This window comes from Podarcis cretensis, assembly GCF_951804945.1.
Source record: "Podarcis cretensis genome assembly, chromosome: 9".
Taxonomy (NCBI): domain Eukaryota; kingdom Metazoa; phylum Chordata; class Lepidosauria; order Squamata; family Lacertidae; genus Podarcis; species Podarcis cretensis.
The window spans coordinates 66,308,978-66,335,787 of record NC_137178.1 but is presented as its reverse complement, the minus strand read 5'-3'; the positions used below and the strand labels follow the sequence as shown (position 1 = coordinate 66,335,787).

The window sequence follows — 26,810 nt, the reverse complement described above, 5'->3', positions numbered from 1 at the left end:
TTTGGTGTTCATTGCAGTGACATTGAATGACAGCAGTCCTCATGAATGTCCAGTGGCATAACGTGGGGGGTGCAGGGGGGGCCAGCCGCACCGGGCGCAACATCTGTGGGTTAGGGTTAGGGGGCGCAAATCCACGGGTTAGGGGGTGCAAATCCACGGGTTAGGGGGCGCAAATTACTTGCCTTTCCCCGGGTGCTGACAACCCACGCTACGCCACTGTGAATGTCCACAACAATCTTAAGTTGTCCTACTGTGCTGCTGCTCAGGGTGGGTGAGAAGGTAGAATTAGGAACCTGATTGCTCAGAGAAAGTACAATTTAAGGCACTGGCAAATCTGGGGTGTCTTACTCTTTTCCTCCCCCCCCCCCCACATATAAAGAATTCGAGCAACTTTTAACCCCCTTTGTATTGGTCCTTATATTGGTTGCCAACCTGAATGGAGCCTTGCTATTTTTCCAGGGCGATTTCCTGCCTAGGAAATGACTTGGAATTGATTTTTCTTTTTTTTTTTATCTTGATACGCTCCGACTCTGAAGTAATATAAAATCTTTGTCTAATAAATGTGTAGCAAGGCTTTTGTGAGCCATCAGAGTGCCGTGACATTCTAGTGTATTGATTTTTGCACAGCCGAGGTGTGACGGAGTTAGGGGTAATGGGACAACAGAGAATTGGGATCTGAATTGTGCACCAGGACTAGCAACTGGCTTGACGGGCATTTCAAAGCAACAGTGGTAACTGTATTCTCTTGTTTCTTCTGCATAAGCTTGAAAGGACTAGATGAAATTCTGTATTACACTTCTTGATACAGGTCCACACCAAACCCTTTTGTAGCCCTAAGGGAGAATTAACTTTACTGTCCTACTGCATTTTCTCACAAGCTAACAGAGATGTATAGGACCAATTGTGAATAGTCCTCAAAGCCTTCATTAATTTCACCCTCTACTTTCCCACTTGAAATATGTTATCTTGTATGGAATGAGGGAAAAGGGGCTGCATTCAGTTCCTGCTTGCGGACTTCCCATAGGAATCTGATTGGCCACCGTAAGAACAGGGTAATGAATTAGATAGGCCATTGGCTTAGTCCAATAGGCTGTTCTTATGTTTGTGTGTGTGCATGAAAAAATTGGGAGACGATTGGTCACCATTTGTTCCATCTGCTTTTTCAGCTGAACAAGTCTTACTGAGTTTCATGGTTTCCCACACAAAATAAAATCTTGATTATATGATTATTATGTGAGCAGTGGGGGGACTCGTTGGATTTCAGCCAAACTATACCTATGCAAACTAATCATAGGTGTAGAGGATTTATGGACGTGAACCAATCTGTCTTTGTCAGCTTTCAATTTATTGTAGTATGTTCCTGACATTTTGCATGCTTGGATGCTACCCTGACCTACAAATGAAAAAAGAAGAAGAAAAAAAGAAATGCTTTCTATAATATAGGGTTTTCCTCCCTGTTTTCTAACAGCATAAGTATTTTGCTTAAGCAGATTTGCTAGAAAATGACAGTTTTGAAAAATTGGACACAGTGGTTGCTGGAAGCATTTCAGTTCCAGGCAATAGTGTAGAGGGGATGAAATATCACTGTGTTTTAAAGATGACAGTTTTGTCAAAGATTCTTTTTCACTCTTTGGCTTAAAACAAATTGAGTGAATCAAGTACATCTATTTAAACCATGTGTGCACTCATCGAAGAAAGCACCACCTTCCATAAGCCTTTATGCTCAGCGCCCCAGTGATGAAGCTGACTTAATAATTGTAAGACAGAAGACCAAAGAATATACTTTTCTCTTTTCTTGTAACTGCTAGTTCAACACAGCCTCAAATCACAACAAGCTTCCGAGGGACATAGTTATGCCCTGCCTACCTGTGTAGAGGGGACGCAGGTGGCGCTGTGGGTTAAAGCCTCAGCGCCTAGGGCTTGCCGATCGAAAGGTCGGCGGTTCGAATCCCTGCGGCGGGGTGCGCTCCCGCTGCTCGGTCCCAGCGCCTGCCAACCTAGCAGTTCGAAAGCACCTCCGGGTGCAAGTAGATAAATAGGGACCGCTTACCAGCGGGAAGGTAAACGGCGTTTCCGTGTGCGGCTCTGGCTCACCAGAGCAGCGATGTCACGCTGGCCACGTGACCCGGAAGTGTCTCCGGACAGCGCTGGCCCCTGGCCTCTTAAGTGAGATGGGCGCACAACCCCAGAGTCTGTCAAGACTGGCCCGTACGGGCAGGGGTACCTTTACCTTTACCTTACCTGTGTAGAATATACTAAGTTTAGACTGCGTCTGCACTCCAGACTTATAAATGGAACCTGGAAAAATAAAATGTTGCAGTGCATCCTTATAGCCAGCCATGCTGCTTTCTAGATTGTGATGAGCTGTAAGGTATTCAAACAGGAAGACACTCCAGTTCTCTGAGTGCCCATGTCTCAGGCAACCCACATTCAGCTACTAAGCAATTTTGGAGAAGGGGTACTTGGTTAAAAAAACACCAAACACTCCTGCAAACCTCAAGAGTTGCCCTCTGTTCATATTTCCCTCTTGTTTCTCAGTGCCTTATTGCTGTCAGTACTCACCGCCTGTGCTTGCAATTAGAAGAAGCGAAACTAGTTTTACAATCATCCCATCTCCCACAGGGAACCTGAAAGACAGTATAACTTTGTGGATTTCTAATGGAGAGATCTCAGCACCCAAAGCACAGTTCCCAGGATCTGAAGGTGGAGTAAACCATGACAGTCTAACTCAAAAGTGGCTCGCCATGTGGGAAGGAGCTTCTGCACTACCTTTGTGATGGCCTGGGAATCTGATTCAGAGGCTGAACTGGAGGAATCCCAGCCTGCACAGGAGTCCCCGCCTCCAGGGCCGGCTGAGCCGGGGCAGGGGCTTGAATCTGAAGGGCCCTCACCTGGGCCGGATCCTCAGGAGCAGACACCAGCTGAATCCGCTCTGGCTCCGGAGGTGATCGAGGACCCATTGCCTGCAGGTGCTCCTCTCCCAGCCCTGTCAGGGGAAGGTGAGGTTGCCTCTGGGTCCAGTAACCCTTCAGCCTCTCCTGAGCTGCAGAGGCTCAGGGCAGAGAGACGGAGGGAGCAACATCGTTGGTTACCTGTTCCTGCTGGCACCCTGTCCTGATTTCTGCCAGAGTTCCTGACCATGCCCGACTCCCTGCCTTGGACCCCGCTTCAGCCTTGGACCACACCACACGGTAACCCCCCGGGACCAGCACAACCTTCCTGGCAGGTGGGTTGCAGTTGCTTACCTGGAAGGTGGTGATGCTCAAGGTAGCAGGGAGGTTGGTGCGGTACAAATGAGCCAGCAAGAGTGCCATATTGGCTCTGCTGGTGCACTTGCTGCTGCCATGCCTTCCCAGTAAGCAACAGTGACCTGCAAGGAAGCCGGCAGCTCCATCCCGCCTAGTGAGCTGCTCCTAATTTAATTCAGGGATGCTCAATGGCTCAGCAACATATGGAGAGACACAGATTCTCTACGCCTTGTTTAACTAACCTAGATAAGTCTGCAGCGTAGATTGAACACTCAGGACATTTTGCCCACAGGTTTGTTTCTGCCACCACTTGAAAACAGTGGGCATGATCACACAATATTGCTCATTAGCAGAGGCCAGGCTCCTATAATTAATAATAATAATAATAATAATAATAATAATAATAGCCCACCCATCTGGCTGGGTTTCCCCAGCCACTCTGGGCGGCTCCCAACGGAATATTAAACAGAATAAAACTTCAAACATAAGCAACTTCCCTAAACAGGGCTGCCTTCAGATGTCTTCTAGGCCAACATTTGTTCGTTCACGTTAGGGATGGGTAATCTTTTCCAGCTTGAGGACCAGGGGCAGTGGTGGGTGAGTGGGGCCAGAAGCAGAAGTGGGAAGAGCAATGGATGCAAATTTTACTTTTGTGCAGTACACAAGTTTCTACACATGTTCACATATCCCTCCTATAGCTTCCATCAATGGAAGCAAGAAGCTTCACCAGAGTTCAAAACCACATTCCAGGCAAGCAAAAACACACTAAAGAGGGTTAAAAGAGGACGTGTGATGGATGTGGCTTGGGGGGAGAGAAAGTCCTGAGGGCCAGATACAGTAGCCTGGAATACTGCATTTGGACTCTGAGCCAGAAATTACCCATCCCTGGATGGCATGCTGCCTCTCTGGTAGTTTACAATTTTAAAATGCTAAAAGCAAACACACAACACAAATTATAGAATAGCAGGTCCTCCCAGGTTTGTGCCTATAGTAGCTATTTACATGACCTCGGGATTGTCTTTTGCTTTCCCTTGGGGTACTGACATATATTCAGGTTGTTTGGGAGAAAGTATGGGAAGCTCAAGGAGAAGGAGACGACAGAGGATGAGATGGTTGGACAGTGTTCTCGAAGCTACTAACATGAGTTTGACCAAACTGCGGGAGGCAGTGGAAGACAGGAGTGCCTGGTGTGCTCTGGTCCATGGGGTCAGGAAGAGTCGGACACGACTAAACGACTAAACAACAATGGGAAGGACTGCCAGTTAGTGGTGCATTATCATCCCTAAAAAAGTGGCATGCTCTTGACAAATGTTAGGACTTCTCCATAGGTGCACTCACTCAACATTTGTAGTGGTCCTCACCAATGGTTTTTGACCCAGTTGAACATTCTTAATTGAGAATTGATAACAGTGTGAGATGTGGTGATGATTTGAAAGCTGTGGTCCTACACACAATGACACTTAAATGAAATGACACTTAAATGAAATCAATTGGACTGAGAAACCCTTTTATTAAAATGCTCTAGGACTTATGCCTTTGACTGCAGTAGGGGATGGATGGTGTTCTGTACTGTATCAAGCTCCCTTGTGATTTTGACTCTAAAATAAGCAAGGATCCCGTAACTACATCCATATATTTTCCCTGCCTCAGTTTATTTCAACATTTAAAATAAATTGACATTTATAGGCATGCAATTAAAGCACTATGCACAGTTTGGCCCAGTGCCATCATTTCAGAGTGAACAATGTCTGTTGAAAACATGGCATTTCTGTAATCATTCTTAGAATTAATTTAAAAGTAATTCTAGGTATCCAAAGTTAAAATAATTAAGACTTCTCTTTTCCTTTCTTTTTTAAATCTCACATTAAGGATCATAAAATCCATTTCCATAAACAAAATGTTTGTAGAGAATAAAAAGGCAATTATTTGCCTGCACATAAAATTCATATGATAATTCAGCAGAGTTTAATTAAACCAGTACATCACGCTATATTTATAAGACAAAGGAATATCAAATAAGTTTTTTTTTTCCTTGTTAGGGACCGTTGCATTTCTCTTTGATTAAAAACCTGAAAATGTGTGGAAGAAACTTCAGCATACTTTTCCCTCCAAGGGGGGAAAAAGCCACCACTAAAATTGTACATCTATATTCTTTAAATAATATATTCTGTGTTACTCTTATTCTACGGTCTCCCACAAGTCATTTCCCTTGTCTGCCTTAATGGAGTACAACTGCTCCACTGGATTCTATAAAAATAGAAAAAAAAATAGGAAATCCTTCATTCACCCAAACCACTGTTTTCCATGTTCTACACATAATAGTCACCGAGTGGACTGTATGGTGTACTGCACGAATAGCCAACTTGGTCCTCTCAATATATTGCTTGACTCCAACTCCCATAAGTCCCCACCAGCATGACCAGTAGTGAGGAATTATGGGAATTGTCACCCAACCACTTCTGGAAGGCTTGAGCTATTTCCACAAAGGGGGGAGGGAATAGTTTAATTACACAGCAATCAAATTCACTTATTGGTTGACAGGTGAGTGGCCCTGCCTTTCTTTCAATATGGCTTGCAATTGGTGGGAGAGTTGTCAAAATGGGTTCTCAGCTGGGAAAGAGGCCTTACCCTTGAAGTAGCTTGTTCTATAGATGGCATGTGGAGAGAAGGGGAAAGGGAAATATTGCAGTGGGAATTCAACTCTAGTGGGATTTCAGATCAAGAGGGAGACACCTTTTCTTCCTTAGGACCTGTCCAAGCACAGAGGCAAGATTTTTTTTTTACCAGGTGGATCTCTCTGAAAGTGGGAGTGTAGAAAATAAGCACCCAAAACTGACGAACCAGGCTAAGTCAGGCCTCTTTTATCACAGCAATACCCTTGTCTGGAATCTCCTGAAGTTCCAGTTTCTCTGCGGTACAAGAATGGGCACATAGTCAGGAGTGCCAAACACATAATTAGGCCAAGTCTCTGCCAGTACAGAGGAAGCTCAGGAACAGAGAATTGTGGAGGATACTGGTTGAGCTCAGAGGTTCCTATACCAGCTTCACTCTCTGATTACAAAGGTTTACAAAAGATTAGGGCATGCTTAGATGATGATTTCTAGGTTCCTTCTTAAAAAAAAACAACAACTGTGGATGGGGTGTGTCTAGCTTTAGGTGGCATTCAAAAGTACATCTTATAAAAGAGACTCTCAGAATCTCTCAGAGCTCTCCATACCCAATCAACAGATGATACAGTGTTGCTTTTAGATTAGGAATCAGAGGATGTTTGGACATTAACAATTTCAAAATCCTATGCCCATGAGGTGGTAGGTAATACTTTAAAGTGTCTGGAAGCGATAAATGCATCATCCCCATCTTCTTGCTGCTGCTGCTGCTACTGCTGCTTCCTAGCGTGTTTTTAAATACATTTACAAATCATTTAGTTCAATGAATAATGCACTTCTCTGAAAAATCACTTCCCTGGCAATCTCCTGTGACCTTGAGTGTGTGCAATGAAGACCTTACATAGCAACAAATTACAGTGGCAGATACAATTCCGGGCTGGTTATAAGTTAGCCACTTAGGCTCCTTGATAAAATAGGTAAGAAAATTGACACAGCACTTCTTTATGCAATTGCATTTCAAAAAATATATACATTTGTGTCACTTTCCATTTGGCAATCTTGGCCTGTAACATCAGCTTTCTTGTTTTCACTTCAGTGGGGGCTAGGTGACGGCTTTGTATAAATCACTGTCATTTTAAGGAAACATTTAGAGTTCCAGATCATAGCAGAAAAGCAGCCGGGAATGTTTTCCGAGCACAGAAAATAGCTAGCTAGCATGCTTTTAAAGGGAGCATTGTGGGTGAAGCTGGCTGCAATGGCATTTAAGGACATTGCAGCTTACTGTGGACTCCCAGCTTCTCATTAGTATGGAGCAAATGTAGTTGTGCTTGCCTCCAGCACCTCATTTTCCTTTGGGATATGGTGGCAAAGTTTCGTTTCCAAGCAATCCAGAGAATGCTTGCAGCGCAGTCCTCTATTGGGCTGTGCCTTGAAGACAGTTTGGAAGCTGCAGCTTTGACAGAATGTATCATCCCCTAAAGAGAAACTGGGAGGAGGTAGCATACGGTTTCAAAGTTTGGGCCAGCTGCACTGGCTATCAGCTGAGTGCTAGGCCAATTTTGTAGTGCTGGTGCTCACCTCAGAGGCCTCTGTCAAGCATGGAGAACGCTTTCCAGACTGAGACCCACAATACCTTCTGGGCAACATTCTAGGAGCCGTGTAGATTGATTGATTGATTGATTGATTGATTGATTGATATATTGCCCTACATCATAAGATCTCTTAGGGTGGTTCACAGAATAAAATGCAGGATAAAAACAAGTAATTAAGTAAAACCAAACAGCAAAACAATATTTTCCCTTCCCACAGACACATTTAAAAGGCTGTGGAATATTAATCAGCCAAAGGTGTGGTTGAAAAAGAATATTTCCACCTGGTGCCTAATATATATGTATATAAAATGAAGGCACAAGGTGAACTTCCCTGGGGAGAGCATTCCACAAATGGGGGGCCACTGCAGAAAAGGCCCATTCCAGACGTCATGAGGCACATGAAAAAGGTCCCCACATGATAAACACAGAGTCCAGGACAGTTTATATGGGGAGAGGCGGTCCTTCATGTTTTGCAGTCCTGAGCCATTTAAGGCTTTATAGGTTGAAACCAGCACTTACAGGTCAAAACCAACCAATTGTGGGTGGGCCAGGGGCAAAGTGGGTGGAGATATGTAAAATAGGCTGGTTTTTATGCACACTCACCACCCGCTATCCTCAATCTCAGCAACCAGTAGTCATTATCTGAGTTCAATTATATATATATATATTCTAGGCAGGCAAAGACATTCAAGGTGTGTGAGAAACAAAGCCAGTGAGGGGCATACCCTATAGAGAGGGTGGATGGCTGAGGAGGAACTTCTAGACTGATGAGAGCTCTGAAGACAAAACAGAGAGGCTTGGCCCCTGGGCCTGAGGTTCCCCAGCGTAGGTCATCTAACCACTAGTGAAAGTATGAGATATAAATTTCCTCAAATAGAAAGATAATTGATTCTCTATACCATATGGGATGTTTTCTTCAAAATATACCTCACTATGTGCTGAGATCTTCTGGAGACACCTTGCTGTGTGTTTGTTCTTTCGCTGTGACATTGAATTGTTGAATCATTGACTTGTAGAGTGGGAAGGGACCCTTGTAGAGTGGGAAGGGTCCCATAAAGGGATCAGACCTGCAACCTTGGTTCAAAACACTGCCATCCAGAAGGGACGCAGGTGGCGCTGTGGGTTAAAGCCTCAGCGCCTAGGGCTTGCCGATCGAAAGGTCGGCAGTTCGAATCCCTGCGGCGGGGTGCGCTCCTGCTGCTCGGTCCCAGCGCCTGCCAACCTAGCAGTTCGAAAGCACCTCCGGGTGCAAGTAGATAAATAGGGACCGCTTACCAGCGGGAAGGTAAACGGCGTTTCCGTGTGCGGCTCTGGCTCGCCAGAGCAGCGATGTCACGCTGGCCACGTGACCCGGAAGTGTCTCCGGACAGCGCTGGCCCCTGGCCTCTTAAGTGAGATGGGCGCACAACCCCAGAGTCTGTCAAGACTGGCCCGTACGGGCAGGGGTACCTTTACCTTTACCTTACCAGCGGGAAGGTAAACGGCGTTCTGTGTGCTGCGCTGGCTCGCCAGATGCAGCTTGTCACGCTGGCCACGTGACCCGGAAGTGTCTGCGGACAGCACTGGCTCCCGGCCTCTAGAGTGAGATGAGTGCACAACCCTAGAGTCTGACAAGACTGGCCCTTACGGGCAGGGGTACCTTTACCTTTTAGGCCCTGTTTAGGACAATGACACTTTCTCTCATATAGGTGCATATAGCATTGCAGCCTTAAAAAAAATATGTTCTCAAAAGTGATCACTAATTATCATGATCGGTTTTATGCTGCATTATTGATATACTTTTTTTTAAAAAAAATGTTTTTAATTCCTTCCTTCTGTCTTTGATATGTTTTTGCATGCACTCATTTTATACAAATGTAACTTTGAGCACTGCAGGTTGTAAAGGAAGCAACTGATGCAGAAATGTCATTAAATAAATAGCTAACTAGCTACAGAGCTAGCAATAAATGAAACAGAACTAGTTGGAAACATGAAATGTGTGCGCTTTCCTATTGTAGTATGTGATCCTAAGCATATTGAACATGTAAGAAGTCCCACAAAATTCAGAGCAGCATTAAGAGCTAGTGTAATATTGGTGAAAGTTGCCAGTTCAAATCCAGTTTCATTGTAAACTCTTTGAATTGCCTTAAGCAAGCTGCTTCCTTCATCAACTTTCTCCTCCCACCCAGTAATATGAAAGATAATAAGGAAACAATAATTTTAGGCTGCCATACAGAGTGGTTATTGTAAACATGTACTTTATAAGCTGAACAGTTGAACACTGAGCACTTGAAACGTACCATATAAATGCTCAGCATTGTGTCTAGCAATACCATTAATAACCTGCAGCGTAGCAGTCTAAGTTTGTGACCTTGAACTGTAAATAATAGTGCTAGAGTGGGCTGGTTCGTGCATCCTAATAATTCTCCATGTGAAGCTGCTCCATGGAAGAAGCGGTGCATAAAGTAGCACAGCAACTTTGATCAGGCCTGGCTTGCTTGTGTGAAATCTCACCTTTCAAGGATGAGACAAAGCAGCTGATACACTGCTTCCTCAATGCAGCTGAATCTGTTTGTGTTTTTGTTTTTTTCTGAGAATGGGCTGGAGAGGAGGATTTTAGAATGTAGGGACTACATTCCCTAAGTACCTCGGGTTAAGTACTTAATTCATTCCAGAGGTCTGTTCTTAACCTGAAACTGTTCTTAACCTGAAGTACCACTTTAGCTAATGGGGCCTCCTGCTGCAACCGTGCCACCAGAGCATGATTTCTATTCTCATGCTGAAGCAAAGTTCTTAACCTGAAGCACTATTTCTGGGTTAGCGGAGTCTGTAACCTGAAGCATATGTAACCTGAAGCGTATGTAACCTGAGGTACCACTGTACTCCTGTATTACTTTTCTTGCTTATGCACGACTTTATGGACACTCTATATGAAGGATTTTAGAGAGGTTGGGGACGACGACACACAGAGGGGGCATTACTGGCAAGCCAAATGTCATTTCAGCTGAAGCAACACAAGCAACCTCTGCCACAGCCATTTTAGGAGGCCCTTGGGAAAACTGACTTGGCATTATATGGTGTCAAGGTATGACTCCTAAGTATGTCCAGAGAAGATGGGTATGGTGCATGGAAATCTCCCCTCCCCATGGACAATTCCTGACCTCTAGCCACTCTTCTCTTTGAGTGCAAAACTGGCAGACTAAAATTCGAGCTGTTCCTGGCATAATCCGAAGCAGTGGAAAAGCGCATCAAAACACAAGCAGCAATCCTGTTTCACAGCATACAGAAAATGCCCTTAAAACATTTGTCATATTATCTGCATTAAGTAATGTGGAAGGTCCGGAGAGCATGGATGAGATCATAGCATTTCTACCCACACAGGAAGGTAACATTCGAGACAGATGCATTCCAGAATTAAAAGCAAGCACATAGATTTAGACTTGAGGGAGGAAATGTGGCTCAGAACATGTTCCACCTTCCACATAGGCCAAGCTGTGAAGCATTCTTAAATAGACACAAAGGCATCATTTAGCTGGAAACAAGAGCTCACTGCACCTGTGAAATAACTGTGCTGAATGCCAGGGCATCAGATTTATATATATATGGAGTTCTGCTATGGCCACCATAGTGACAGAGAAGGGCAGATTCTCTCCCTCCACCCTTACGCACCTGTGCGTCAGAGCCCATATGCTTATAGCTCAAGAGTGCCTAACCAACTCACTGATTCATCATTAAACAAAATCTCTTGTTTGCAAGGTTTATGATCTAACTGCAAAAGTATTTATGGAAATGTATTGCCAAATATCATGTGATATAAAATCTGCTGGAGGCAGGAGGAGCCTGTAGCCCGCCAGATGCTGTTGCACTATACCTGCCAGCATGGTCAGTGGCCAAGAATGCTGGGATCTTCCAACAACATCTGGAATGCTACTGGGTCTCCATCCCTGGTATAAATATTCAGTTGTTGTATAGATTGTGGTCTTCTCTCTTCACAAGGTCAGACTTGCAAGCCTGGATTGGCTATAGCCATTTCCATTGACTTTAGTAGGATGGAGAAGACACCCTACTGAACTGTTTCCCCTTAGGAATGTGTTCTTTAATCCTGTTCCCATGTTGAATGTCTGGGCCTAAGAGATCTGCTGTTCCTGCAAATATTGATTCTTTCCCTCCCTTTCCTTACTTTTTGCTGACTGCACGAATTTTAGCATGGTGTAATGCTTTCTCTTATGCACACGCACACACACTTTTATATGCATTGTGTCATCATTCTGCAGTCAAAATTTTGAGCATTTTTAATAACCTGAATGAACAAAAAAGTCAATGGCATAGTCATCAATTGCTCATTGACTACATACAAGGGCATCTATCATGACTATATGGCGAAGTAATCCTTTGCTTTCTAGCATAGCTTCAGCCTAGATTAATTAGCATTCAATCATTATACCACCATTACCTTGCAGCTGATTGTTGTATTAATTAAAGTATTTGCTTTGAAACCTTTATCGCTGGTTCATACACACATACATAGCACCTGGTTACTCGAAACTTGATGAGTATATGAATTGACTGTTGAAAAACACTGGGTCACAGGATGGACTGTCAACAGATTAAATAATGTTTAGTTGATTAAACATATGCATTTTGGTGCATGAAGCATGCTTTCAAGATGGTAGATGAAAGCCCAGCTGTCAGCTTGTTCAGAGACTTAGTAAGGGCAACAGGTCAGGCACCAGTGCAGCTTTCCATGAGTTCTGTGCCTGAAGCCTAACGCAGAAAAGTGCATTTAGTCATTGATTACTGATGTGGTAGAGAAGATTTTTGGCACAACAGCCGTGCAGAAGCAGTCTATATGAACAATATAATTTTTGAATTTGATCATGCCTTTGAAAGTCCACAAACATTAACTTCTTTTTTGCCAGTGTGAGGAGGGAGTTGTGTACTGTTTTGTATCTTCCTGAGCGTTAGAGATATTATTTATGCCAAAATTGTATGGCAATATTTTGTATCTGGTTTTTTTCTTGCCCCTAGAGAATCAAAATTTGTTGATGATTTTGCTGAGAAAAGTTCCTATAAGCTAGCTGAACTTGCTTATTTTCAAAAGTCATTTATTTTAATCAAAGTTGATTCACATTTATCGATGGCTGTTGGTTCCTCGTTTCAGTTTGGGTCCATCTTTGCCTTATTCATGGGTTTGTTTCTTCCTTGGACACTGTCTGCTCTCAATTTAGCATTTGGCTAGTAGATTTCTAATAAGCCCTTCAAAGTTCCCCTTTTTAATCTCATGCTAAATTATAATTGGATGATTTTCCAACTGAAAATCATGGTTGTAATAAAATCCATCTGTTGCCCGTTAACAAGAAAACCTCTTTGTGGAGGAGTCTAGCTCATTTATTTTATGGCTTTCCAGTTCTCTTGAGAATGTTAAAAAATATGCACGTTGCTCAGGTTTATTGCCTTTGATATAAACAAATGATGCTTAACACCACAAGTGGGCAAACAGATTGATCTATTCTTGTTGCCGAACAGATGAACTTATGAAGCACCTTCAGATGCATTACAGAAATCTAGCCTACTGAGGTCTATTCCTGAAACTCTCCACAGCTTCAAATCAAGGCAAAGCCCTACTGCTGTCCATTTCCACTACCGTGAGATGTGGAGGTATTTGCAAAAAGTACCAACACATTGTCTTAGACCTAGAGTCAGGACTTTCAAGAGAGTTTGATCTGTATCCATAAGGGACAACCTTATGGAGCTGTTGTACCTGCACTGCGTAGGTAGAGACAGGTGGACTTTATTGAGTCCCTTGATGGCCCTTTCCTCTTACATGACCCAGCTCTGGAGCACCTCTGGGGGTTACCTTCTTATTCTGGGTAGGCCATAATGCATGGGAGGCCTTGAACTGCTTAAAGAACCCTGTGTTGCTAGATGTGAGCTTCAACCCAACCCTGGGTCACTAACCAGTGCCCCTGGTCACTGTTGCTCCTGAGGACCTGGGGTGATGTGGTATGGTCCAGAGCTCTAATGGCATTCTGACAAGGCATTGAGGACCCTAGGAGTGGAGCCTTGCTCCACTCAAGAAGGATCTCATCCTGGAAAACATTTTCTGACTGTGCTTCAGGGGCTGTTGATGCCTGAGGTACCCATCTGTGCTAGAAACCACTCTTGGATTCTACTCCTATTCCACTTTAAGGAAAGTTTCATTTGGTCCGACTGTTTTAACTAGAAACTTTAGGAACTGAACCAAGGGCCTACATGCAAATCATGGTCTCAGCTGCTGTGCTTCTCCTCTCGTTATGCCTTACTCACACAGTAACAGGCAGATACTCTGTGCACCTGAACATCATTTCATACAAGCAATGTGATGCTTATGTTTAAGCAAGAAGCCATAGGATCAAGTTGCATGTATCTTTTCTCATCAGCTATGGTGCTGTGATCTCAAACACATATATGTTTGTGGTTTGTTTGGGGCGGAAATTCCTATTTTTGTAGGCACTCTTAATACTTTATTTTCTAGAGGAGACGCACAATCTTGTTTGTGCATTAGCGTGAATGTGTACTGGATGGGTTGGAATCAGATCTGTCATCCTGCTCCCCATGCATTCAATTGCTTGCCAGAACAGGACCTGGTAGGCATGTCTCTCTCTCCTCAAGGTTGGAAATTATGGGAAAGCGAAGAAGAAAGACCCCCTACACATAAAGAGCAAAGGTTCTTCTGTGTGGTCAGTTGAATGCAGGGAAAGGAAGAAAGTATCAGGAATAGCTTCATGCTTGCCATCTCACTCCCCTCCTCCAGGTTTGATAAAACATGTGAAATAGGCTATGATTATATTACCGGATGGGTTGTGTGGGTAGAGCAAATCTCAGATGACTTGATGCAGGGTGTAATCAATGCACAAGGAAGTGAGATGGCAACAGAATGCCCCGCCCCCTGACTACTCTGCATGCAACAAACCTTGTATGTGTGTGCAAACTGTACATCTGTGCAAACCGTTTTTGTTGTTGTTTGCAAATTCATGGAGACAAATGCAGTAAAATTGAGTCCCCAGTTTCAGAGATAACGTGCCACTTGGTGCAGCCAAGACCCTCCCTCAGAACCCTTAGTAGCATCTGGCAGAGTGGCTGTGTTCCACAACTAAAGTAGCACAGTGTGTAGGCTTCCAGATGGCTTTCCTCTGAGAACATTGCATTTCGATTAGGGAACAGACACGACTTATTTGAGGACATTTGGACATTTTATTGAAGACATTTGGAAAACTTTTATTGATGACGATCTCTCTCTCTCTCCCCCATCTCCCTCTCACTCATATATACTATCACACAGGTTGCTTCTTCTTAGGGATTATTTACACCTTAAATACCCTTTTTAAATTAATTCATAGGTCACTTCCCAGACTGTCAGTATTTTTCAGGAGGGATTCAAGCACATACTGGAAATTTAGGCATGCACAGTTACAATGAATTAACATTGCACCAATGGGGGGGGGGGAAGAATCCAGTTGTTGTTGCTGCAGTTAGGAAAGTGACAGGGAAATGCATCAAAGGATGTGGGATGTATGAATGATTAATGGGAAGACATATAAACATCACACAAGCAAATCAGAATGAATTTTCATTGTTGTTTAGCTTCTAAGCAAGCAAATCAGAATGAATAATCAGTATGACTGGGCATCATCTAACCACCGCACAAGCTTTGTGGAAGCAAATCATGATGGATGTTCAATAAACAAGGTTGTCTGGAGAAGCCCATAGTTATTTCCTGAGAACTGCTGCTCTGTGAAGAGACTGGGAGTGTATCCAACTGAGGAGTCCCCACACTTCACCTAGCTACAATTCACAGGATTCTTTGGGGAGCGCATGGCACTTAAGTGGGCATAAAGCCCATCTTAGTGTAGATAAGTGAGATGCTTTACAGTTCCCCTCGGGATGTGAGTAAATTGTGTGGATATTTTAAGGATTAGAGAACTCTACGGCATGATTGTGGACAACCTGGGAGTTGCAGCCATTTGCACAGAACAAGTACTAGCAATTAGTAAAATACACATTCGGAAACTCTGTAACAAAACCCAGCCGTGTGTTTTGCTTGCAGGAGGCAACCTGTAATGTTCATGTTTCCAAGGGGTTGAACTGTTGTTTTGTATTTTAAGCCATGCGATCAGGCAAAATAGCAACAATCTGCTGTTCTGGTCAAGGTCAATAGATAATGGAGAGGTGCCTCTCAAGGACCCAGCTTCTCAAGGACAGCTGTGGTCCTTGGCTTGATATGCGTTGTGGGGCAGAATTTAGCTGTGGAATTTAGCTGTGGTACATCCATTGGGTCCCCTTAGCTTAGAACGGGGGGGGGGGGGGGGGAGGCATGAAAACTGAAAATTCTCATTCCTTTGGAGCTCTGACCTTGTTGGTATTCTTTGCAAAGCAAGAACAGTGGCACTATTGAAATGGGGACCCTTCGATAATTTGCTCCCAGCAATACCATCCTCCTCCTCCTCCTCTTCTTCTGAAAATAAGTTTACTTTTTAACATTGATTTGCATTAAGATAATATAACATACAATTTACATGAAAATCTATTCAATTCATGGATCTTTCCTTTCAACTTGACCTTGATATTGAGGACAGTATTTAAGAACACATTATCTTTCACTACGATGCAAAACTTTCTATTTGCTTTCCATTTGTATTTTTGTAACATTTTAAAATGAACCATTAGAGATGTTTAAAGGGAATATTCTTCTTGCTCCAGCTTCCTCTTGCTGCATGAAAAAGGCTGCTTCGTATGTTGTGCCAAGGTGGAACCCTACAGCATGTCTTTGCTCAATTGGGCTCTTGAGAAGTTATATCTAGCATTTCACTGTTCAGCTCTGTGATGCTTTAAGTAGGGACTGTATTTGCTTCCCTAAGGGCACCCCACCCCATGCCACATAGCAAAATGCTTTTGAATCTCCCTGGTGTATAAAACCCATTTTATTATGATGCAGGATGTGTGGGCAGGAAGAGAGGAGTTGCTGTCAGGAAGAGAAAAAATCAAAGCCCTTCTGCATCCATGGCGCTAACCATGCACATCTCCAGATAGAGGCCAGTATACTAGAAGCATTCTATTCTGTTTTGCTGAGCTTTGGCTCATCGTGTCTTTTCTATGAGGGATCAGTAATTCCATTATAAGGTTTGTGTACACACGGATCACATTTGCTCTGGCACAGTGTTTCCCAAACTTGGGTCTCCAGCTCCTTTTGGACTACAATCCCCATCATCCCTGACCACTGGTCTTGCTAGGGATGATGGGAGTCGTAGTCCAAAAGCAGCTGGAGACCCAAGTTTGGGAAACGCTGCTCTAGCAGCTCCATGAATTCACTTCCGGGATCACTGGCACTAATAATAATAATAATAATAATAATAATTTATTATTTATACCCTTCCCATCTGGCTGGGTTTCCCCAGCCACTCTGGGCGGCTTCCAACAGAACACTAAAATACAATAACCTATTAAACATTAAAAGCTTCCCTAAACAGGGCTGCCTTCAGATGTCTTCTAAAAGTTTGGTAGTTATTTTTCTCTTTGACATCTGGTGGGAGGGCATTCCACAGGGCAGGTGCCACTACCAAGAAGGCCCTCTGCCTGGTTCCCTGTAACTTGGCTTCTCGCAGCGAGGGAACTGCCAGAAGGCCCTCAGTCCTGGCCCTCAGTCCAGGGCAGAATGATGGAAGTAGATGCTCCTTCAGAAGCAACCCCCAACTGCCACTCCTGGGATGTAAGTAGAGACTCAGAGTGAGCACTCACATTGTGGACTGGAGCCAGCCACAGGCCAGATGTTGAGATTGGAAGCCGGTGCTACAGAGGACACATGCAGAGACTGAAAGCAGCTGCCTCATGTCTCATCTTCCACACCCCTCCCACAGTGCCAAGTCTATACATGTCTACTCAGAAGCAAAACCCATTGAATTCAATGGGATTTACAGCTTAGCATGTATAAGACTTTAGCCTCTGGAACAGTGAGTAAAGCAAATTTGATATGATTGCAGTGAGAGTTTTTTAGGCGCCCAAGCACATCAGTTGTTGAACACTTGCAGGGCAGGTGGGAGAGCACTGCAACACAAGTCTTTCATATTTCACATTTTGATTTGGCAGGGACAACATATGGGTTCCTGGCTTTGCCTTACATCATCCGTAGTGTCTAGTTCTACCATAAAATGCATTGATACTTACGATGAATTTCATGTGGCCTCTTTATTCCCATGCTAGATCTCACTTACTTAGACAACTAATAATTTAGTAATCTACTGCAACATGATTTTTTTTCCCTTTCAGGACAAAAATGCTACATTTTTAAGGACTAGCTGGGGAAAAAAATTCAGACGAAACCCAAGTAATGTTAAAACAGCCCAAGAAAAAAAGAGAGACAAAACTTAGTACGTTTTTAATTAAATAAACCTGGACCAGAAATCTGTTTTCTGTTTTAAAGTGGCATCCTCAAGAAGAATTCCATGCAATGTTATGGCTATGTACAATCTAAATCTAATGGAATCTAATGACTGGATTTAAGGGGGTGGAGATGTGAATCTCTCCTAAGAAGTGAAATCCATTGTGATAGGAATAGGTTAGCTAAACCCTGCTCACATCCCGGTAAGCAGACATATATTTTTGTATTTTTTATAGGTGGATACAGTGCAGACTACGCAATCCCCTGGCCACATTGAGGAATCGTGTAAAATGAATGTATGTGCTCGTAAGTGAAATATTTATGAATGGAGCTCCAACTCTTAGTGTATGTTGGATCATAAAAAAGACACATGACCCCTGTTCGACAATATCACCCTAAATTCGATTCCCAAGAGGCGGGGTCGCTGCAGAGCTCAAAAGACATTTAAAGCAAAAAAAACTCATTATTTTTTAAACTGACTTCTGATTCATTCTTATTTTTTAAAATAATAATAATAAAATATATATGTGCAAATGATAAAATAAATTACCTCTTGGGATTGTGGTGTTTTGGGAAGAACATTCAACTGATTCAAGAGCTCCAAAGGGATGTGAGAAAGGTTTTTGTAAGATGGAGTGACCAGCCGTGGACAAACTGCATCCCATACCATCTTATGTAGAACTATGAATTGGAGAGCAAAGCATCTCTCCCCCTTCATTCTGCCTCCAAGAAGACTGGAATGCTGTCAAAAGAATCTCATACAATTAGTGCTTTAGTTAGTAACTGGGGAGGATGGAGGTGAGTTTAAAATGTGTGAAAGTAAGAAACAGCTGTGCTACATAGGTAAACAAAAAAATTCTTCAAGCATGTGCTAGATCAACAAAGAAAATGGTATCTATACCTCAGAACAGATTCTGAGAAATCAGAATAAAGCCCGTCATTTAGAAATGTTGGTTGAGAAAGTATGATTGGACCCTCTGGGTTTGCTGAGGAAGATATTCAAAGGCAATGTATGGGGGGAGAAAAGACAAAACAATAACCCTGTTTATTTCCCTGTCAGTAAAATGGAAAATCAAGTATTTGTCTGCCAAAACATATGTATTTAAAAATGTGTGATTGAGAAGTCATGACTTATTTATGAAGTTAGGAAGGTTATAGCTATTGAATAATAATAAAAAAGGCCTTTCCCCAATTGCAAAAGGAGAGGGTTTCGGTTTAATTAAAAGGGGATATGCATGATGTGGGCACCCTCTTTGCATTCCTGGTCCTTGTTAAGCTTAATATGTCATAAAAATTCAAAGACTATATATATATATATTTTGTAGCCAAAAGATTAAAGATTATATTTGAACATATATGAAAGTTAGAAACATTGGTTTGTGAGATGATGGGTTGGGGGAGGCTGATTGTCCTGTATTCTAATTGTCTCATTCAAATCAAACATTTCCATCATCCATGGGAGAAGCAGATGTATTTTAAAGTATTAACTACCGTTTTGGGGGTTTTTATTTTCTGGTCTTTACTCGTTGGTTACCCATAAGTCGTAAATTTACCTTATTCAGATTGCTGGTTTATATCTGATATATTTATATGAGGTTATGACATTGCATTCATTTTTTAAAAATTGTATATGTATACAATTACTTGACTTCACAATATGCCTTTTCTCATATTCAAAAGCCAGTGTTAAAGATCACTCTTTTGGAGAAACCATCTTGTCAAAGTTAAAGACTCTTAAGTCCTTTTGATTTCAGTGACAATAATTAAAAACATGCACTTAACTTTCCCACTGAAAGCTGTGAAACTTAAATGTACTTAACTTTGACTTGATTGTACCTGATTGATTGATATGCATTTTTCTTCCTTTTGTATTAAGTCACACATGTTCTTTGCTATTTTTTTAAAAAAGCTGGTGGTCTGTCCACTTATGGTAATCATTCTCAGGTGGTGGAATCTATGATACGGTAGAAGTTTTGACCCCTTTATTGTATTGAGAATATATTATCCAGCTTCAAAGTCTGTACACTTCTACTGTATTGATTTTTCTGTCAGCAAAATCAATAAGTAAAATTAAAATTTTTGAAAATCTATTTCTTCCTTATTATTTTTTGATTTGCTTCACAGTCCTATGTACATATTTGGGTTGCTTAACCTTGAAGTCTAATTTGAGGATGCACTGATATGGAAACACATCAAGAGCTTCAGTAGCGCTGAATAAAATATACCACAGAATGTTTATACAATACAAAAGGAAAGAGAAGTGAAAGAAGAAGTCAGCTTTCTACTTCAGTGTCACATTTTGAGATCATTTCAGAATGGAGCTCCCATTAGGGATGTATATTTATTTTGGAACAAAGTGAAAAATCGAACCTAAAAATGTATATTCAGTTTAATTTTATTTTGCTCTAAATTAACAAATAGTAACAATGGGTTGTGAATGAGACTCCTACTTGTGACTCCCATTCATACCAATTAGTTACACATTTAATTACCACATGAAGTTGGTGTAGCAGCCAGAAGTGGAGCAGTGTACATGCTGTGCACCTGGGGGCAGGGCCATGGGGGCGGGGCCATGGGGGTGGGCGAGCGTCCCAGGGGGCGAAATGCCCATGGGGGGTGGAGCTGTCAAAACGAAGGGGGAAGGGGGGAAGGCTGCCGGCAAGTTGGTGCAGCTCCTCCCCTTCCCCCAATAGCTCGGGGTAGGCTTGGGAGTCATGGGCGGGCAGTGCGCTGAATGTCTTCCCCTCAGTGATGACACCCGGGGCAAACTGCCCCCTCCGCCCCCTTCCTCTGCCCCTGTTAGCAGCAGGAGTTGAGTTTCAGGGTTTCTCCCTCCAATGCCATATATTGCACTTGATGTGCCATTGGGTGACTTGAATGTTCTATTTGAACACCCATTGGCTGATTGGAAGGCATTAGAACTATGATGACACATTCACACATTGCTCAGTAGTAGAGCACATGGTTTGCATGTTGAAGGTGTCAGGTTCAATATCTTGGATCTCCAGTTAAAAAGATGTCAGGTACCCAAGCTGGGGTGTGTGTGTGTGTGTGTGGCATATAAGACTGCCAATACTGCATGGACCAATGCTTTGACATTCATAGGCGAACCGGCCCTTAACCTCATAAAAAAATCCAGAACTGCAGTATTAATCCAAGGTGAACATTCATGCTTCTAATCATCCTTTGGTTAATGCTTCTTTCTTTTCTGTTATCAATTATCTGTACGGAAACAATTTCCAGCAATGGAATCTCGAGGAACCCACTGAGTGAGTGTGACTCTGCACATTCTCAGTGTTTAGCAGCTAAGTGTCTTACGAGGAATAAAACAACTTCCTTTTTGCCTCCTGCTACCACTCTAATATGGAAAGGTCAGAGAAACAGTGGGGAACCAAATGAGGGAAGATATATTTTCCACACTGTAAGACATCAACTTTCAGGCCACTGTGATTTTTACAATTTACAACAGAGAGTTCCCTTTCCCTTTAAACTGAGCTCCTTTCCTTTATGTCTCCTGCTGATGGTTGATTGTTAGATAATGTCTGTTTCCCCCCCTGTCTGATGTGAACAAGGAAAAGCTTGTTTGTAGCTAAGAAAATTCTATTTTGCTTTGATTTTGTTGGCCAGAAAAATATCATAGGTTGAGCATTCTGTTCCTTACTTATCTCAGATTCTGCCAGTTGGTGGAAGACACTTGATTCAACACACAAGCACTTCTGACTGTCTCCAGAAATCCATTTGTTTGGATAATATCACTTGAACCAAATGTTCCCAGAACCATGCAGGTAACCCAAGCAACCCTCTTGCTCCAGGATGGACTGTGATCTGTATCCTATTTGCAAGTGGCAAGGAAAATGGGGGGAAATAGTATAAAGTGAGAAGCTTTTCATGTATTGATGTTTAATACTGTTTGAATTTTATTTTTATTTTTATGGCATTCTTTGTAAGCCAACTTGGAAAGATGTGTATCTCTAAAGAAAGACACTAAATGATAATATGTTAAAAAAAGATTGAAATAACTAAAATGGCACCACTGGAGAGAGGGTGCCATAAACAAGGGAGGTCTGCAGCCCCAAATCCCTTTGCCAACTTTTTAAACTTCAGAATGCGGCGGTACTTAAACACGCAAATACATGTGGGCAAAGGCACCCAGGCCCTAAGCTGTTAAGGACCTGAAAGAAAGGCACTAGCATAGAGATGGCTTACGTCTGGCACTTGGGTGTGGCTGGACTCAACTCCCATCAGCCCCTGCCAAAGTTATCAATAGGGATGATGGGAGTTGTAATCTGCAATATCTAGAAGGCCATAGGATAGCCACCCCCTACGCTAGCACTTTGAACTAGAAACAGACAGGGGTGTAGAAAATGGGGGGCGGAGGGCAGGTCACCCCAGGTGCCATCATGGAGTGGGGGGTGACAACTTATAAAGGAACAATTAATGCCCTACTAGGGCGGTTCATAAAAAACTTTTTTTTTTTTTTTTAAAAAAGCCTGCTCCGAAGGTCTTATATTGCTACACTGGGGATTATATAGCTATATATGAAATTTCATGCATATCAGTTAATATCTTGACCCTCCTCCACGAAAATAGCTGTTTAGTTGGCCATATTCCTATGCAGTAAAGGCTGAAATTTCAGTTCAGTGGACTAGTTTTGTAAGATATGACCTCTCGGGCAGGCATTTTTTAAAAAAAGTTTTTTATGAACCACTCTACTGCCTATGTGAAGAAAATGAGACTAGGCCAATTATATTAGGCCTTGCCTTGCCTTCGCCCCACCCCCTGCACAGCCAATTTTTCTTGATTTTACTGCTGTGGGGTTTTTTTGTGTTTTTTTTTTTTTGGTAAACCACTTTTCAAGTTTTTTAAAAATAAATTTTATTAAATAAATAAGCAATAAATATAAATAAAATAACACAAGCCAAAACACAATCCACCCTGTAAATTTAAGTATCTGTCCATAGTCGCCTACTTGTTATCAGAGGCCCAGAATCCACACTCCTTTGTAAGAAAATATCAAATAACTTATAACCATTTTTGCAGGCAAAAAATAAAAATAAAAATTCAATGTGGGGGGGGGGTGACAAGACCAGGTACCACCTGACTTCCTACGCCTCTGGAAACAGAGCAGTAATGAACTCATACCAAATGTTCTTTAGCGCTGGTCCCACTTAGCAACCTAGCCAGCAGCTCTGTTCTGAACTAAATGAAGTTTAGTTGAGCTTTCAAACACAGCCTCATGTGAAAGGCACTGCAGTACTTAAGAGCTCAAAGTCAGAAGAAATTGAGTCACTGTTACCAGGCTATCACTGCCCAGCAATGGCTGAAGTTGGTGTACCAGGCCTAAACAGATGGAGACATCTATGTACCATGGATGACACCTCTCCAGAGATGGAGGTGGATGAAGTAGGACCTCCCACCCCAGGCTGTGGCTTGATCCTTTAGAGAGATTGCAGTTCCTCCTGAGAAAGGTGAACGCCACATCCATGATCAGCTGGAACATCTACCAATGCTACATTCTGTCTGCACAGGATTCAGCTTGAGTTTCTTTGCCCTTCTTCAGCTCATCATCAATCCCAGGCACTTCAATGATGGAAGCAGGACACAGAGCTGGGTGTCATCAGCGTGAACTTTTGCACTAGTTTCATGTAGAAGCAGGTGAAATAAGATGGAAGTGCACCAGGGCCCCATAGGGTTAAATAGTAGTCTCCACATGCACACACAATTCTTCTTATGCATGTTGACTTGGAAGTAAGTCCCTCATAAGTATGTGTGTGATTTAAATAAATAAAGAGGCAGGACCATAGCTGTAGGCTGGTCCTTCTCCAACCCCATCCTACCCAATAAGACCCTGTTTCAGGTTTTATGATTCCCACTGCCAATAGAAATGATTGTTTCTGTTGGATGGGCACAGTGGAAGTCTCCATGTTGGCAGAGTTCCTGGGTGGTGGAATGCAGCAGAGTCAATTGGAGGAGGACTTCTGCCAAACCCTAACCCATGCCAGCAGAACAGATACAGGATCAAGATTCTTCTGACTTTATTTATTAATTTTAAAATCACTAACTCACAATAGTTTACATCAACTTGAGATTGAGGCCACCTGCTGATTTATTTTCTGAGATAACTAAAAGGATTTTTAATGTCTCAACTTCCTTTGTGAATCTTTAGATGCACAATTGTGAAACTTCCTCCTTTGCAGGAAATAAATGTAAACTAGCTTGCTGCAGACGCGGACATAATTTTATGATATAACATTCAAACGTCTCCCTTCTATTTCTTAGGGGATAATTATTTCCAAGGTCTATGAAAAGCTGAATGCCAAAGATAGCCTGGAAAATATTAAAAAGCCCGTAAACATGACTACACTCATACTACAGGATATGATGAATGAATCAAATAAGCGTATGACATTTGCAGCTTGCCTGTGCTATTCCAGGGCTTAAAATTAAGTCATTTATTTTTGTTAGAACATATCAGAAAACATCTGAAAACCTTAATCATATTACTCCTTGACTTGCCATAGAGAGAGAGCCATAGCTCACTGGCTGAGGACATGCTTTGCATGCAAAAGAAAGCAGGTTTGGTCCTTGGTCTTTTGGGTAGCAGGGCTCAGCCTAAAACCTCAGCGCATCATCACCAGACAGGGTTGACAATACAAGTTAGCCTCAGTGAAAGGCAACTTCATATGTCCATGTGGCCTGCCAGAGCCAGTGTGGTGTATAGGGTTAGGAACAGCTTTATATCAAGTCAAATATTTTATCCATCTAGCTCCCTATTGTCCAGACTGACTAGCACACTTTCCAGGATTTCAGAAAGCTGGCTTTCCCAGTTCTACTTGTACCCGCCAGGTACACCTGGGAGCATGCAAAACAGACCAGAGGTTGCCAAAACTTTGGAGTCCATGGGCACATTTGCAAATGCGGGACACTGTTGTGAGCACTACGCACAACCAAGCACACTCTGCAACCTATCCCATTGACTACAATGGAATGCTTCTTTCAAGCTTAATTACAGAGGTGACCCTGGGTACTAGGCAAGACCTTTGTGGGTGCATGTAGGAATTAGAGCCTGGAAAACTGGTTTTAAAATCCTAACTTGGCTATGGAACTCACTGGCTGAGCTCAGCACTTGGAATGATCTAATTCAGTTTAACACAGTTCACCGCATTAGTTCAAAAATATCTAAATGACATTTGAAAGTAGTTCCTATAATTGCCAGGTGAAGTGTGAATTAAGTTCATTTGGATTTAGAACTTTGAACAATTTCTAGTTCATCTTCACATTTAATCTTACTTTTTAAAAAACCCCTCTTTAGATTCTTTTGTTCTTTAATCTTAAATAGCATAATTTTCAGGGGGAAATAAACAATTCACATTCCTGTGTGTTTGTATGTATTAGACCTCTTAAATTTATATATTACTTCTGTACAGCAACTTGCAACATTCTGAATGCTTACAAAAAATAATTGCCCAAGGATCATTTGGATTAAGTTGAACTGAACTGTTAACTGAATACAAACCAAACTAGTTCATTTTGTAATGGAACAAACTTGAGCTGCAATTAATCTCTTTTTGGACATATTGAACTAGAATGATTGCCTTTTTAAAATGAGCTTTTAAAGCTGCAGGTGACCTTGGCCCAGTTATGAATGCTCACCCCTGTGTGATGCTACAGTGTGGGATGGTACCATACATTCTAGCCTGAACACTAGGAGAAACACTGAGATCAAAACGTAATGTTGGTCATAGTAGTGAGCAACCAGTGACACATACCAATGGATGGCCATCAGAAGATGTGACGAAGTGGTCAGTAAGACTTGAATGAACATTGATTTGGTTGTGTGCATATAGATGATTTATCATGTGCATGTAGCTTTTCTGCTGCAATAGGGTGGTGTGTGTTTGTACGTATGTGTCCGTGTCCTAGAAGGAACTAACATTGAGAAACAATTCTGTCTTCTCTCTTCCTGGGCCCTCAGATGTTGTTTTGACTACAAACCCCATGACTAATGATATGAAATGATAGGGGCTGTCATTCAAGAACATATGGGGACCTGAGGTTGAGGAATGCTGAATCAAACAAATGAAAATGATCCTTCTCTTACAGCTGTAAATATGTTCCATGAAGCTTATGAGTTGGGCTGGAGCCAAAAAATGCTGCTACAGCTGCCCTACTTTTTCTGCTGCCACACAAAGGCATGGGTCTTCCCAGTCCCTTGGTAGCCATTCAATAGCAGTGGTGGTCTCTCACTGCCTTCTGCCTCCCCCCACTCATGTGTCCTGCCCTATTCTCCATTTCAGCCATGCACAAGCTTCACACCAGTGTATATCATGGTTTGCACTGTGTATAACGCCAATCTATGTTCTGCGAGAGCTAGCATGCTCATGGATTGTCTTTGAAAAGCCTAACATTAAAAAAACCACAGTGTATATGATCCAATGATTTGGTTGTCAGTTCATTTCCACATGATAACATAATGCAAGATATTCCAATGTAATACATTCAAACTGTTCAACAGCCTGTGTTAAGTTACACCTCAGACATTATGAAACAGAAGAAATATAGCATAAGTTGAACCCTAACAGTTCCAGCTTTTCAGAACACTTCTGTTTGGCATACTTAGCATAAAGCATATTCTAATTTAGTATAACACATTTTAGGCTTCTTTTTCTTCTTCAGGTAGGGTATGATGGCGCTGTGGGGGAAATGAAGCTTTATTTGGCATGAAGCTGCACAAGAGCTGTTGAGAGTTTGACACAGAGCAAACTTCCCCACTGGAATACTCTGTGGACAACTTAGACTAGATTTTTGCATTAGTCACTTATCTGAGCGAGAAATGTGTGCCGTTTATTTGTACAAGACAACACACTTTCCCACTGCCCTAAGGTGCCTTCTGAAGACATGTTTTGTTTACTTCAGGGTAAATTTCCCCTCTATGGATCAATGGTAAACTCTGACTATAAAGGAGATATAA

General features: G+C 42.4%; 1 protein-coding gene and 1 long non-coding RNA gene across 7 annotated transcripts in view; one reads left to right on the top strand and one right to left on the bottom strand.

Moving 5' to 3' along the window:
• Nucleotides 1-26,810, top strand: part of PCDH7 (protocadherin 7) — a 414,130-nt gene that overhangs the window by 51,216 nt on the left and 336,104 nt on the right. The window contains exons 2-3 of one of the 6 annotated variants that reach the window (XM_079989647.1): nt 16,400-16,496; nt 18,076-19,929. The exons of 4 other annotated variants lie outside the window; for them this stretch is intronic. In XM_079989647.1, coding sequence (XP_079845773.1) covers nt 16,400-16,474 — 75 coding nt within the window. In that variant the 3' untranslated portion in view covers nt 16,475-16,496; nt 18,076-19,929. Of the gene's footprint in view, nt 1-16,399; nt 16,497-18,075; nt 19,930-26,810 lie in introns of those variants that run through there. One more of the 6 variants, XM_079989646.1, reaches the window with a different exon arrangement.
• LOC307223690 lies at nt 226-4,978 on the bottom strand. Its single transcript, XR_013842200.1, has 3 exons — nt 3,216-4,978; nt 2,242-2,769; nt 226-1,866 (listed from the first exon to the last, which is right to left on the bottom strand). It is a non-coding gene; the product is annotated as an uncharacterized lncRNA (long non-coding RNA).